The sequence below is a fragment of the Myripristis murdjan genome, chromosome 1, assembly GCF_902150065.1.
Source record: "Myripristis murdjan chromosome 1, fMyrMur1.1, whole genome shotgun sequence".
Taxonomy (NCBI): Eukaryota; Metazoa; Chordata; class Actinopteri; order Holocentriformes; family Holocentridae; genus Myripristis; species Myripristis murdjan.
The window spans coordinates 32,243,683-32,257,639 of record NC_043980.1 but is presented as its reverse complement, the minus strand read 5'-3'; the positions used below and the strand labels follow the sequence as shown (position 1 = coordinate 32,257,639).

At 41.5% G+C, this 13,957-nt stretch overlaps 1 protein-coding gene across 1 annotated transcript in view; it reads right to left on the bottom strand.

The window, feature by feature from the left end:
• Positions 1-4,068: 4,068 nt before the first annotated feature.
• The window catches only part of chrnb3a (cholinergic receptor nicotinic beta 3 subunit a), a 13,448-nt gene continuing 3,559 nt past the window's right edge, over positions 4,069-13,957 (bottom strand). Inside the window, exons 2-8 of the mRNA XM_030056857.1 lie at positions 11,209-11,360; positions 8,231-8,275; positions 7,230-7,339; positions 6,479-6,992; positions 5,821-6,011; positions 5,076-5,292; positions 4,069-4,787 (exon numbers count right to left, since the gene is read on the bottom strand). Of these exons, the coding sequence (XP_029912717.1) occupies positions 4,653-4,787; positions 5,076-5,292; positions 5,821-6,011; positions 6,479-6,992; positions 7,230-7,339; positions 8,231-8,275; positions 11,209-11,360 (1,364 nt within the window). The 3' untranslated portion in view covers positions 4,069-4,652. The remainder of the gene's footprint in view (positions 4,788-5,075; positions 5,293-5,820; positions 6,012-6,478; positions 6,993-7,229; positions 7,340-8,230; positions 8,276-11,208; positions 11,361-13,957) is intronic.

Below are 13,957 nucleotides of genomic sequence, written 5' to 3'. Positions count from 1 at the left end.
CTCTGTATCTGTCTCTTGCTCTTTCTTTCTCCCTCTCTCTCTCTCTGTCTCTCTGTATTCCTATGCATATCTGCCTCTCAATACAGTCTGTACCTGGGCTTGTACATGTAGACTGCAATCAGTTCACACTAACTAAATCCCCTTTGGCTAAGCCTGCAGGGAAAGGCATCGGAGTGTGTGCATGTTCAGGGTTGGGTTCATGTGTTCACGCAGCATGCATATGTGTGGCCACTTGTGTCTGTGTGTGTTCTTTTGCTCGTATGGATATGTGTGTATTTGTCACTGTGTGTGACCCTCCAGTTGAGGTGTTTCCAGCAGACGTGGTGTATCTGAGTGCCGTTGAGGAGAGCGAGTGATAAGCCCGGCTGTGCTCGCTGGCCCTACTAGCTGGAGGAGCCTGCCCCACCCCCACCTCACCCCAACACATCAGTATGTAACACAATAGCCTCAAGCCCGTGCCATAAATATTATGTACACATACACACATCATTTCTGCTTATGGAGATTTGCAGATGCATTCTATAGGCGCTTGCACTATATCCTGTATTGCATCACGTTTGTTTAGCTATACACCTCAACACGCTTCTTTTGAAAATCATGGTGTTTCAGCTCTAAATGCCAAAGGTATGTTCACAGGGTAGTTCACAACAAATATATTCAGTGACAGGAAGAACAGTGAGATGCCTGTATTTAAATAAACAAACAATTTTCAACACCTTGTGTGGAAAAATTGCATCATGGAATTAAATACCTTACAGGTGCTGCGCCAAATGTGATGGTTGAGTGTACATGGTTCTCACCACCAGTCTGACTCGCTGACAAATTACATGTTTATTCCACTTTTTCTTTTTAACTTTATGGAATATTACTGTGTATACATATTTGTTGGGTTCCTCTTAGATTTAGCGTATTTCCAGTTGATGTGACTCACTTACTGTTACGTTTTATTGTATTGTGCAATTATGTATGTATGGGGCCATACTATTGATTTAGCGCCCTCTTGTGGTTATGTGCCTCCCAATTGTTGAGCGCAACGCCACCCATGGCTGGGAAATAACTCAGGTTGATTATGTGTTTGTCTGTTTAGTTAATTCAAAGGTGAAGTGTCTCAGGTTTTTTTCATGGCTGTCTGCACTGCATCACTAAAAACTAACACTGAACAAGACTCCCATTATTTTATCTCCTCCACTTTTTTTTTTTTTTTTTTTTTTTTTTTTTTGTCAAAAAGATCTAAACTGTCCTCACCTCAATCAACACTAAATTTTGCATAGTGCATCTTTAAGGTCATAGTCATAAGATGGAATATAATTAAATGTCGTACTTATTCTATCTGGGTAAAAACTATTAAACTGAAAAGACCAAAGGCAAATAAAATTGAAAATTGAAATCACTTCCTGTGTAGCCACATTTTAGTCTTTGTTTTGGCACTTTGGAGAAAGTTTGGTTGAAAAATTTCAATGAGTGTAAAAGAAAAATCTGTAGTCTTCTTATCACTGATAATGTGCTCAAGTTTTCTTTTCTTCTTGATATATTGCTCATTAGTTTCACTCTGATTCTCAGCATATCCAGCACAAATGCAGTGATTTCTGTAATGATTTTGCACGTGCAAAAGTTTCAGTTAGCAGTTAACGGTGATGGATTTGAACACAAAGCTATAGATGTGTCAGTGTGTCATTCATTTCTCTTGTATGAATGTGCTGTAAATGTACTGAAAAGGCACTACTGACACATTTCACTCATTTTTCACCCTGCGTACACTGAGAGAAAACATGAAAGGGAAAAGGTCATGTTCAAACCAGTTTTTTTTCTTTAGAAAAGGATTATCACACCCTTAGAAATGGAGAGAGAGAAAGTAGGAGAACAACAAAGTATATTTTTCAGGACCTGTGGTGACCTTTTCATATCGCCACAGGTAGCTAGCCTGAAACATGTTGTCTGAAAGGGACACACAAACACACACACACACACACACTGATTCACAGGGCACAGAATGTAAAGTTGATATTTATCTTGATGCTTTGGCAGTACTGTTTGTGGGCTTCTGTGCCAACAACACATTAAATTTGAAATAAATATTCAGAAAGAGAGATAATCTCATTGTTCTGGTCCAAGGCAGCTCAGCCAGTGTTTAGTATGTTCAGCTCTCTGCTAAAGCTCACAGCCACAGAACCATGAATCTACCCTGTGAGATCACCAAGATGTACAACCTGGAGTTTCTTCATTAACAATGAATGGGAAACTGCCCTCCTGGAGAATGTTTTTTTTTTTTTTCCTCCAACGCTTCCATCCAAATGAGCTTCATTTCACAGATGACAGATGTGAACCAGAAAATCAGGTCTTCCCATGTACCCATAAATCCCACTGCGACTTCCTACAATCATCTTTTCCATCTCTTCTGGCTCACTGCTGATGAAGTTTTGCACTGGTGTCACCGAAAACAGACGATGCACTTCCCAAGTCAATAATAAACAAGAGGAAAAACAGTATTGACTCAAAGTATATTCACTTGCTCATGATTGAGTTTTACGTTTCCATTGTGGGTCTTTGTCAGGTGATGTCAAGCTTCCACATAAGGCTACTGGTTAGATTTACAGCCTAAACAGGCTGTGTAGTATGCAGCACAATAGTGAATGTCCACTGTAAAGCAAAATTAATTTATTTGTGACCCAAGAAAAGTGTTGCAATCCAGTGGAATTCCTTTGTAACTGTAAAAATACTTGAGCTATGTGTTCTGTACAGAGTACTGCTGGCTTGTGACTGTTGCTATAGGTACCTATGATGATATGAAATTTAAACAAAGTATAAAATACCAAACCTATTTACATTAGCCTGGGGTGTGCCACAGCAATAAAGAAACCAAGCACATGAAATATAGATGAATATTGCTGGAAAGAATGGCCACGGTGCCAAGCGTGTAGGTCCGCACACATGATCAGGGGTTTTCCTGTACCTAAAGACCTGAAAACTCCTTTATTTTGTTAGAACCTTTTCAAGGATATTGGACAGCGACACATGCATGTGCACACATCTGTGCCTCTCTCACCTTCTCTCTCGTTCACACCCTATGCATGCACTATTCCTTTGTTTCTCTCTCTCTCTCTCTCTCTCTCTCTCTCTCTGTCTGTCTCTCCCTCTCTCTCGCACTCAATGACATCACATACTTACATACACAGAAAGACATTTTGCTCCTCTTGCTTTCACTCTCAGTCACACTTGCACGCATAAACATGCACACACATGAATACACACACATACACACACCTGTGTGTGTGAGCCTGTGTGAGTCAGATCTGCTGTGAATAATAGAGGAGTGCGGTGAGGTCAGACTGGTAAAGTGAAGGGGAAGCAGCGGGGAGGTTGCCAGCCATTTCAATAACTTAGAGAACAAATTCATGTCCCACCAAAGTAGGCCAAAGTAGAACACACCATCAGGGAGTGACAATTTTAGGTGGGTGACAAAAGCCTTAAAGAGGAGACAAGCAAGATAATGACAGGAAGGTTGGCAGCTCAAATACACAGAGGCAACCAGCTGGGAAAATGTGGAAGAAGTGAATGTGTCATAAACTGCTGCCGATGTGTCCTTCAGCTTGAAAGATGCTGCTTTGTGACCATCAGTACATTCCTCTCCATTCTCCCAAATGTGAATGAATGTAACTTCAAATGCAGCTTAGGCATTTTCTGAGAATAAGGATGTATGCTTACTGATTTTGCCCAGCTAACAGTCAGATAACAGTAATTTTGTCTAAATGTGTACATAAACCATTAATTTAAAAAAAAAAAATATCCATTCAGAATTTTTATTTGTTCCACATGTAGGGAGGATATGATGTATATTTTTATTTGTTTGTTTGTTGCTTCATTATTTCTGTGACGAATTTCAAGCAAAACAAGGTGTTTCAAGAAAGTCCTCAGCAAACAGAAGATGTTTTCTGCCACCTAGTGGTGCTACTGTAACATTACAGCCAATGTAATTGGTCCCCTCTAGTCCAGACTAGTCAACAAGTGACTGCTTAATGAAAAATTATTGAATTGATCTACTGACAAAACAATCAAGCACAAAACCAGCAGAATGATTTGATGGCTTTTTATTATCATCGTCACTACAGCATAAACCACAAATACAGCCGGCTGGACGAATATGGTGCACGTGGAATAATAACTACTGAATATTTTTGGATGGATATTGTGCATATGCTGGGTTGCTCCCGTGGATACATTGACTTTAAATCTATGTATCATTGCAAATGTTCATAAAGCATCACAAATATCAATATATGGACATTCAAGTCATACACAGACATACCACAAGCTGCTTATTGCTTCAAGACCTTTGCACTCCTGTGAAAGTATCCTACAATGAGTGACATGTTTCAACCAAAACAGCTTTCAGTAGCAAATGTATGTTATAAAGTAGGTAAGTGAGACTTTGTATTTTGAGCTTGTATCTATGATAGAAACATTTGATATAAATGTTTGATTGAGCTATATCAATAAATCACAGTAAAAGACAAAACTAGACTTGAGAAAGAACTGCTGGAGAGCAACAGTTTGTCTATGTGTGTGTCTGTGCACTTGTCTGTGTGTGTGTGTGTGTGTGTGTGCACGCGTCTCTGTGTGTGTGTGTGTGTGTGTGTGTGTGTGTGTGTCTATGTTCACGGTGGTGTGCTGAGGTACATCTGTAGGGCAGGGGTGAAGATGAGGATGGTTCCCAATACTGACACTGTGAGGAAAGCCCAGAGAAAGATCCTGTCCAACACCTGAGCCACAAACTTCCAGTCCTGAACCACCTGAGGGAGGGAGAGAGAGAGAGAGGGAGAGAGAGAGAGAGAAAGAGAAAGTGTTTTTGCTCCATGGTGAAAAATAAAAACATAAAAACATTTCTCATTTATGAGACATGCGGGCAAGTATTTTCTGACATTTTAATAAGGGCTCATAGAAAGAATGGGAGAAAAAATGGGCATGAAAATTCAACTATTGAGAAAATAATATAATACAGATACACAAAAAGAAAGCTACAGACATGCAAACGCCCTCATTACTCCCACTTCCTCATCACCCTAAGCCGTTCTCCTGACCTCTCGGATGAAGTGCTCCTTCTTGATGTGTCTGCTGATGTAGCGCACTGAACTGGTGGCTTTCTCCAGCATGGCCAGCCAGGCATGGTTCTCATCTTCCATCCCCCCGGTGGGTCCTCTCTGCTGGCCAGTGCCGTGGCCAGGCATTCCCCTCCTCCCTGGCCCTCCACGGGGTTTTAGCTCTGGGCTGCGCATCTCAATGTCTGGGTAGTGGTATCTATAAATGATAGATATTCTGCTTGTTTTAGACACTGAAACATTTTAATATCATGTGCCTACATACACCATCTGCTCATGGTAAGGTGCTAACTAATACTAATGTGAAGAGTAATTTTGTTGATCCCCACAGGGAAATTCTGTCTCCACTTGCGCTTTACCATAAGGATGTTGGAGGCCGTGGCTTTGAGCTGTTTGGGATATAATATCTTGCTCTAGGACCCTTTAGCAAGGAAGATGCTGGTTACATGAGGGGCTCAAACTTGCTCATCTAGCTGAACGGTTTATTTCCCTACTCACTTCTCCAGCTTACTTCAAAACTTCACTCTTCTACCAAACTAATCATCACCACTGTTAACTAATGTCTCTCAGTAACCCTCACTGAACATGAAGTGACTGAATGTTGCACTTATGACTTGACACACCACATAGTTCAGTAAACTGAAAAATATGACTGAAATTCTAATTTATAATTTCTACACTCAGTCAGTAAGGTGTATGTATGTATGCATTGTCTCTATTTACCAACCTGTCAGTGTGCCCCCTCATACACAGCAATCTGGGCAGTCTCTGCAGGAAGAGACTCTTTACCCATGGGGCCATGGGGTGGTACGTGGCCGAGGACCGGTGATGGACGTTGATAACGAAGACGGTGACAATGATGGAGAAGGTGACGAAGATCATGATGAAGAGCAAGTACTCTCCGATTAGAGGGATCACCTGGAAGGGAAAAATGAAATCAGATAAGGAACAGTTCACTCAAATGTTTGTAGTTTTCCTTCACATAACTTTATGTGAATGAAACGCTAACATCCCAAATTATAAAATCAATATGATAATTATGATATTTTAAACACATTTCTGGCATTTATAATAATCTACAGAATGTAAAGTGTAACTCTTGAAGCATGTTTTTGATTTTAATAGAGTTTAATGTTGAGTGCAACTCTTGAAGCATGTTTTTGATTTTAATAGAGTTTAATGTTGAACTGAACTGTTTCTGAAGTCAGTACTGGGTAGTGCATAAGCTGCATATAAAATATACAGATCATTGGCAGAGCATTGTAAATGATCTGTGATAGTTAAAGCCTCTGCAAGATTGGAGTTGAGGTGAAAGGACACAGGACAAAGTAGGGTACATAAACATTTCATAGATGATTAGGTGATTTCTCTAAAAGGTAATTCACCTTGGAGGACGAGGGGATGATCTCCTCTATGACCAGAAGGAACACAGTGAGTGACACCAGCACAGACGTGGAAAGTGACAGCTTCTCCCCTTCATCCGATGGCAAATAGAACACCAGCACGGTGAGAAACGACAGGCCCAGGCACGGGATGATGAGGAAGAGGGTGTAGAACAAGGGCAACCTCTTGAGTATGAAGGAGTATGTCACAAATGGGTACCAGTACACCCCATCCCTTCTGCTCCCCTTCACTCCTGTGGCGTTGAGGATCTCCCATTCACCATTGTCAAAGAAGTCCTTGCGGTCCACATGGTGATCCACCAACACCAGGTCTACCATATTTCCGTCGTAGGTCCAGGAGCCAAACTTCATGGAGCAGTTCTGCCGGTCAAAAGGGAAGAAGGTAACGTCCATGGTGCAGGAGGACTTGTAGCTGGCAGGGGGCGTCCATGTTATGGTGCCATCCCAACGCACAATGGCTTTGGTCATCAGGGAACCTTCAAAGCGGCCATCCGCACTGGGAAAAGAAATTAAGGGGAGGAAGAGAAAAGGAGGAGATGATAATGAAAAAGGCAATCCAGAACAAGACAAGGTTCGGAGGAAATACAAAGTAACAAAGTAGGAGACGAATGAAGTGGAAGAACAGCTAATGGGAAAGGATGGTTTTTCAGGAGGATAAATTTCATTTTACAAATGAGCAAGTCAAGAAAAAGAGTTACTAAACCCTATTTTATGTATGTGATGTAAAACTCACTTTTCATAGAGAACAATGTCGGGCAGCCATATAGTCTCTGAAGGCACTCTGATGGAGGTGATACCACCGTAGTCATCTGGGTTCCACTTGAGCTTCACATCAACCCACTCCTTTAGAAAAAACAAAAAAATTAGATTGTTAAAAGACTGTTACCAAATCCTCTAAAACAAATCAGACTTAGATTAATCTCTGTAGCTCCTTGAATTACCATTGCAATATATTCATACACAACAGCATCACTGTGAAAAACTGTCCAACTAGAAAGTCTAATAACACTGAAGCACCAGCACATATACATCTATTTCAGAACCATGGATAGCGACTGTCTGTGAAAATCAACTGCAACTGTGTTTCCCTTCTCCCTTCTGTGGTAGCTGCCTTCTTCATGTCTATATGGATGCATCTTTAACTCAGTCTCAAAGTGAGTAAAAATCATTTCATTCATTTTTTTTCTTAATTGGGCAATTTACTTTAATGGTTCGCAGAATTATAGTTGTATAGTTGAGAATCTGTGTAAAATGACTGATTTATTTATTTGGATGCCACGGTGACATCTGATTTTTAACACACTTTTATATCTTACTAGGCTAGCTACTGTCTGATTGTGGTAAGGGCATGCTTTAAAATGTCTGAATATTAGAAACATTGTCACCAACTCTGAATTTGCATATTATAAATTTGTTGACAGTTTACTATTCATTTCTTCACCATGCACACCTTTATATGTTGGAACATGGCCAAATAAACACAATTAATCTGGAACTGAGGCCAAGACTCTTTGTGGGTTTGTGAGCTCTATTTGAATATCTGTCATATGATTTACCGTGTATCATATTGCACATAAAGTATCACATTGTATCTCATTACATCATATTGTATCTTTTCATGTTAGAACATACTTCATCTTAGCATATCACAATGAATCCACTCACAGAGCAACAAAATGGGACACAATTTATGGATTCACAATTCAGAAAATAGATGGTGGTGTTCATCTTTACCTGCCATAGCCAGACATTAGTAGTCATCAACTGGTTCTTTTCATCCTGTAGGAGAAAAGGAAAAAAAAATGATATTCACTATTTACTCTATTTTCTTTCCTGGTGCTTCTTGTCAAAAGATGATAGTAGAGGCTAATGAGGAGGAGGGAACGAAGAGGCCTGAGACAAAGAAATGATGCGTAGTTGAAAGGAAATTTAAGCACCCTTAGAAAGAAAGATATTTTTCAGGGTAGGTTAATTGCTTCTCTTACTCGGCACTGCGAAAGAACACAAGAACAGCTTAGGGGTTAAGTGCCTTGCTTGAGGGCACATCTACAGTGCTTAATGAGAGCTGGCAGCATAAGTAACTCTTCAGTGACCAATTGCATTAGTGAAACTAATTTCCCTATCAGTTCCTAACCACATGAGCACTGTTGCCTTATTTCCCAGTGGTATTCACATAAAATAGTGGTATGAAAAAAAATGAGAGGGGCATAGAAAGGGCTGGGTGGAGAAGAATAAAAGAAGAAGAGGAAGAGAGGGAGTAGAGGGCAGAAGCACCAAAGGGAGTACATCTATTCACAGAGATCAAAAAAAGTTTGAACATGTACTAAAAGCTGGTTCCAGGTTTAAGCACAGTAAAAGCCTAGCAGAGATGTAAAACTGGAGTGTAGGGAAAATCTATAGGATAGATTTTGTGCTTTGCCTCTCCTGGAAAGACATTAGGACAAATCTAATTGCAAACACCTCAGTCTAAATACTGTAGGTGGTTTTGGAAAATACAGCTGTAGTGTGGTAACATGACCACAAGATGGCACACTCCGGTCCCTAACTTCTGTAATGGAAAGACTGAACATTGAATGCTGATGTAGTCACTGTCTCTCTCTCTCTCTCTCTCTCTCTCTCTCTCTCTCTCTCTCTCTCTCTCTCTCTCTCTCTCTTTCTCTCTCTACCTCCCTCGCTCTCTCTCTCTGTGTATGTGTGTGTGTGTGTGCATGTGTGTGTGTGTGTGTGTGTGTGTGTGTGTGTGTGTGTACGTGCATGCGTATCCTGATGTAAATAATGAATGCTAGCAGGCTCCTCTTGGCCTGATGGCCTCATTACTTCCTCTGCTGCTGAGAAAGACCTTTGGACCTTTCTCTTTACCTCCCCCCATTCCTTTTCTCTTCCTGTCTTTGCCTCTTTAAATCCCCACAGCTCCTTACACTCCTCTTTCTCTTCTGTCTTCACACTTCAGTCCTCCCTGTATCCTCTTTACCATACATCCTCTGCTAACCTCCCTTGACAACCACCTCTCTATTTCTTAAGCTCCCTCCCTCACTGTCCCTCTCTTTGTATTTCCCTTGCTCTTATCCTGCCCTGGTTACCTTTCTTCATAATTTCTCCAACAAGCTCATGCCCAAATCTTAAATGTTCTTTCTACATACTGACCTCTTTATAGCTCCTCAATACCTATTTCAAGTTTTTTTTTTTTTTTTTCAAAATAACCTCTATAAATGATTTCTGACAAATTCTCTCTCAGTTCTCTCCTCATTGTACCCCAAACCCCTGTATAAGACCATTTTTCTCAGCACCCTCAGACCCTCCCATAAGCATCTATACCTATTCTACCCCCCTCCCTCTCTCTCTCTAAATAACCACTAATCCTTGCTGTATACTTTCTCTTCCATCTCAACCATCTTGGGATACTCTTCGCTCTTGCATTTCTAAAAATAACTCCCAATCCTCAGCAGAATCTAACAGAATTTTGTTAGCCATGTTACCAAGAGCAATTGTAATGTTTTGCCGAGAGCCTCCTAAACATGTACAGCTCAACATCGTATGCAGAGAAGGGCCTCCTGGAGCCACTACAGTTTCTATGCTTTGCTGTTCCAACTTTGCTCAAGGGTGCTTTGAATCTGGTCACTGTTGGGACACTATCAGGCATCCTCATGCATTTTTATTGGTAGTAACTCAGACTGAACCATAAACCTTCCAGTTTCTGATTAACTTCTCAAATGTCAAGGCCAGGCATGATTTCATACAGCTGTCTCCCTTCCCTGCCTTCAACAATGCAACTTGCAAAGACAGCCTACAAATTTCATGTGAATAACTTGGAAGATCCTTCGGCTACTTGCCGACTTAAAGGAACACTGGCAGTGATCTTCTGAGGATTACAAAAAAAGTGGGCATCTCTTTGTTATCCTTTTAATGCTGCTTTTCCTCACCTAACTTTTGATCAATTTTTCATTCATCCATCTCTAACCTTCGTCCTCTCACTCCTCAATTGTCTTCCCTCTCGCGTGAAAGATGACAACAACCATCAGTCTAATGAGAGAGAGAGAGCAGGATGTTCAGCACCACTGGCAGCACTTGCCTGTCAGTCACATTCTTTCCTCTCGACTCTCTCTGGCTCACCCTGGGAGACACGTCAGGGTTGCCTCTCTCAAGACCCAAGCAACTTCCCAGATACAGCTCATGAATCAGTTTTCTAAAATGATAACAAATAACATCTGCTATCACATAATGCGGCACCAGGCCTTGCCTCGCCTATTTGGAACCATCATATCATGCGTGAATGCCTTCTGCACAGAAATCTTTCGGATAGTAGTAATGAGAACAGAGGAGACCAAGAGCACTGCTGAAAAGGCTAACATTGCAATCTGACAGGTTCTACGATAGAAAGTTGGCGCTGTTGGATTTTTCCCTCTCCTGCTTCTCTCTGGTCCTTGCCCTTTCTCGTTCACTCTAGCAAGGTTTCTCAAGCCCGTGTTCACTTTTTTAGCTGTACACCTCATGATCTCTGGGTGTTAAGTGTAATTCTAGGAGTTATGTATCTATCATGTGACATTAGCCACAGGAGAGGCACACACAGGAATGAAATCACAAGGCAAGACCCATTTATTCTCAGAAGATTAATTTAAGAGGTATATTGAAAAAAAAAAACCTAACATGAGCTGACATTTGTGCAGACCTGTGTTTCTTTTGTGTGTTTGTCTGTGCTGTGTCTTGTGCCTCACCACATCAACCAGCTGTGAGATCTTGAGTCCAAAGCGAACAGTAATAGTGTCGTTGGCATGCTGAACAGGCCGCACCCACTTCTGGTAGCCCCTGAAAAGGTTCCTCAACAAGGCATCCTCCATTTCCGCCAGGGAGACAAACTCCTCTGGAGCTGGAGGGCGAGGGAGGAAACAAAGTTTAGGACAGACAGTTAAGAAGCGAGCTCTATGAAGAATGAGATCACACGTATAGATCAGAGGTTTAGCAGGGCAAGCACCCATTCACGCAAGCACATGGCCACACACACAGATGCACCCACAAACTTCATCACAAGCCTCCAAGTGTTACATGTGTAAAGGTGCACTACGTAAAATTGCAGTGAAGTGAGGACTCTTTAGACTCAACTGACAAAAAAGTGGTATAAGCATGAAATGTGAATGGTTGAGTCTGCATTGTTCCCATCACCAGGCTCACGATGAGGACCTTTCAGACTCAACAGACATGAAAAACAGAATAGGGAATATGGAAATTTGAGCATTGGCTCTACGTGGTTCTCACTGTCTTCCTGACTCATTGATAAATTATGTGGTTAGTCTACATTTTTTCCAGTTAGGTCTAAATGGTATTCACTTCACTCAACCATTTTTTTCATATAGTGCACCTTTAGGCACATACAAAAACACAACACACACACACACACACACACACACACACACACACACACACACACACACACTGTAAACTTCACCACTGTCCCACAGTCTCCTCAAGCAGGTGGAAGGAAGAACGAACTCAGTGTCTAAGTGTAGGATGCATAAAGATACAGACACCACACACACACACACACACACACACACACACACACATGCACACACACACACACACAGACATGCACACACATATACACAAACACACACAAACACACACACACACACACACACACACACACACACACACTGAGCTCCGGACTGACAGCTGGCAGTGGCCCAGAGAACGCATCTGGGCTCGCCAGGCTGACAAAATGATCATGCTGACATGATCACCTTAGACAGAACAATTGCCAGGGGAGATGAGATGAGCTCAGAGTGGTGTGTGCAGTCAGGCAGGAGACATAATAGTCAGTTAAAGAGTGACGCTCACACTGAGCAGCAGACAGTACCGCGAAAGCACTGAAGCTTTCATTTCACCAGCCAGTGTTCAAGTGCAGACAGCTGGGTGATATCCACTCCCTTAGGTCGACAATTACGCAAAACACAATCTGATCTTATCCACACTTACGGAGCAAAAATACTGTAAAGTGGATTTCAATCCAATTAGGCTTCTCTTCTCGTTGAAAAACAGAACATTTCAATAAAATGCAGTGTTATGATAAAAGATATTCAATGTGAGACGATAGGATTAAGCCCCAAAACAGGCAGCGTATCAGAGACCATTCAGTGCCTGAGAGGTCACAGGCTCGATCCCCACAACCTTAAGTGTGTTCACTGTGTTTGGGAGTCACTAGTTACATGTAACTAAATTACAAAATAAATGTAACTGTAATCCATTATAGTTACTAAGAAAAAAAATGTAATTGAATTACAGTTACAAATCAAAATGTTTCTTTCTCCATGCAGAATACCTTCTTTTGGCAGACATCCAGGCAACGGGGGCCAGCGAAGTTGTTGGGACAAATTTAAGCAACTCCATCAAGGACAGGAGCTGTCTCTGTGTCTACACAGGTTCCATTTATTCAGCGGTATGAGCTCAGATTTTGAGCTTTGTTCTGATTGGTTCTTTTGCTTTAATTTTCTCCTCCTCTCATCTGTCAGTCAAATCAATGCCTTTGCTCTAAGCAACCAGTCTGTTACACTTGCAACCAGCCGACTGAGGTGGGTGGCATGTCATCGGACAAAAACACCTTTCAATACTGGAAATTCAACAATATTTTCCCTCTGAATTAGAAAAGGGCTCTAGCAGCTTGTTTACCAACAAAAAATGTGTAGAAGAGTAATCAAAAAGTAATCAAATGGAATTTGTTATATTACTTTTATGACATAATTCAAATAGTTACATTACTTATTACATTTTTAACAGGGTAACTAGTAATCTGTAACCTATTACATTACCAAAGTAACCTTCCCAGCACTGTGTGTTCGTCAACAGTGATGTGTTTTTGTTGAACTGTCCTTGAGCAGGACACTGAACCCCTACCCTCTTACTCATTGTAAGGCGCTCTGTGAGACGCAGAAACAGCACTAAAAGGGGTATTTGCTGGATGCTGAGAGCGTTATGTGGTATTTGTATTTCAGCCATACACACGAGAGCTGCCCCTAATGACTGTACGACTATATCAGCTCAGTGCCCTGAGCATCCAGCGGCATTAGAGGGTGATATTTGGCATTGGCACTGCCTGTGGTGGCATCGCAAAGGCTAAAATACAAAAAAGAGGTTAAAATCAAAAATCAACAGCCTCTCAAATAAACAATGAAAAGCAAATGGGACTAGAGGAGAGGAATGGAGAGGGTTGATAAGGGGTGGAGTGAGACAGAGTGACCCAGAGCAATTCCCTCTAGTGTCTGAGAGAGAGAGAGAAATAGAGGGCAGGGTAGAGGTTGGTAGGGGAAGAGAGAGAAACTGGGGCAAGAGAGAAAAAGAGAGACAAAGACAGAGAATGAAAACAGAGAGTAAGAGCCTGAGATCCTGAACATGCTGAAGGGGTCTATGGGGAGGCAGCAGAAGAGATGCAATGGCACAATTATTATTAATTATTGTGTGTGTGTGTGTGTG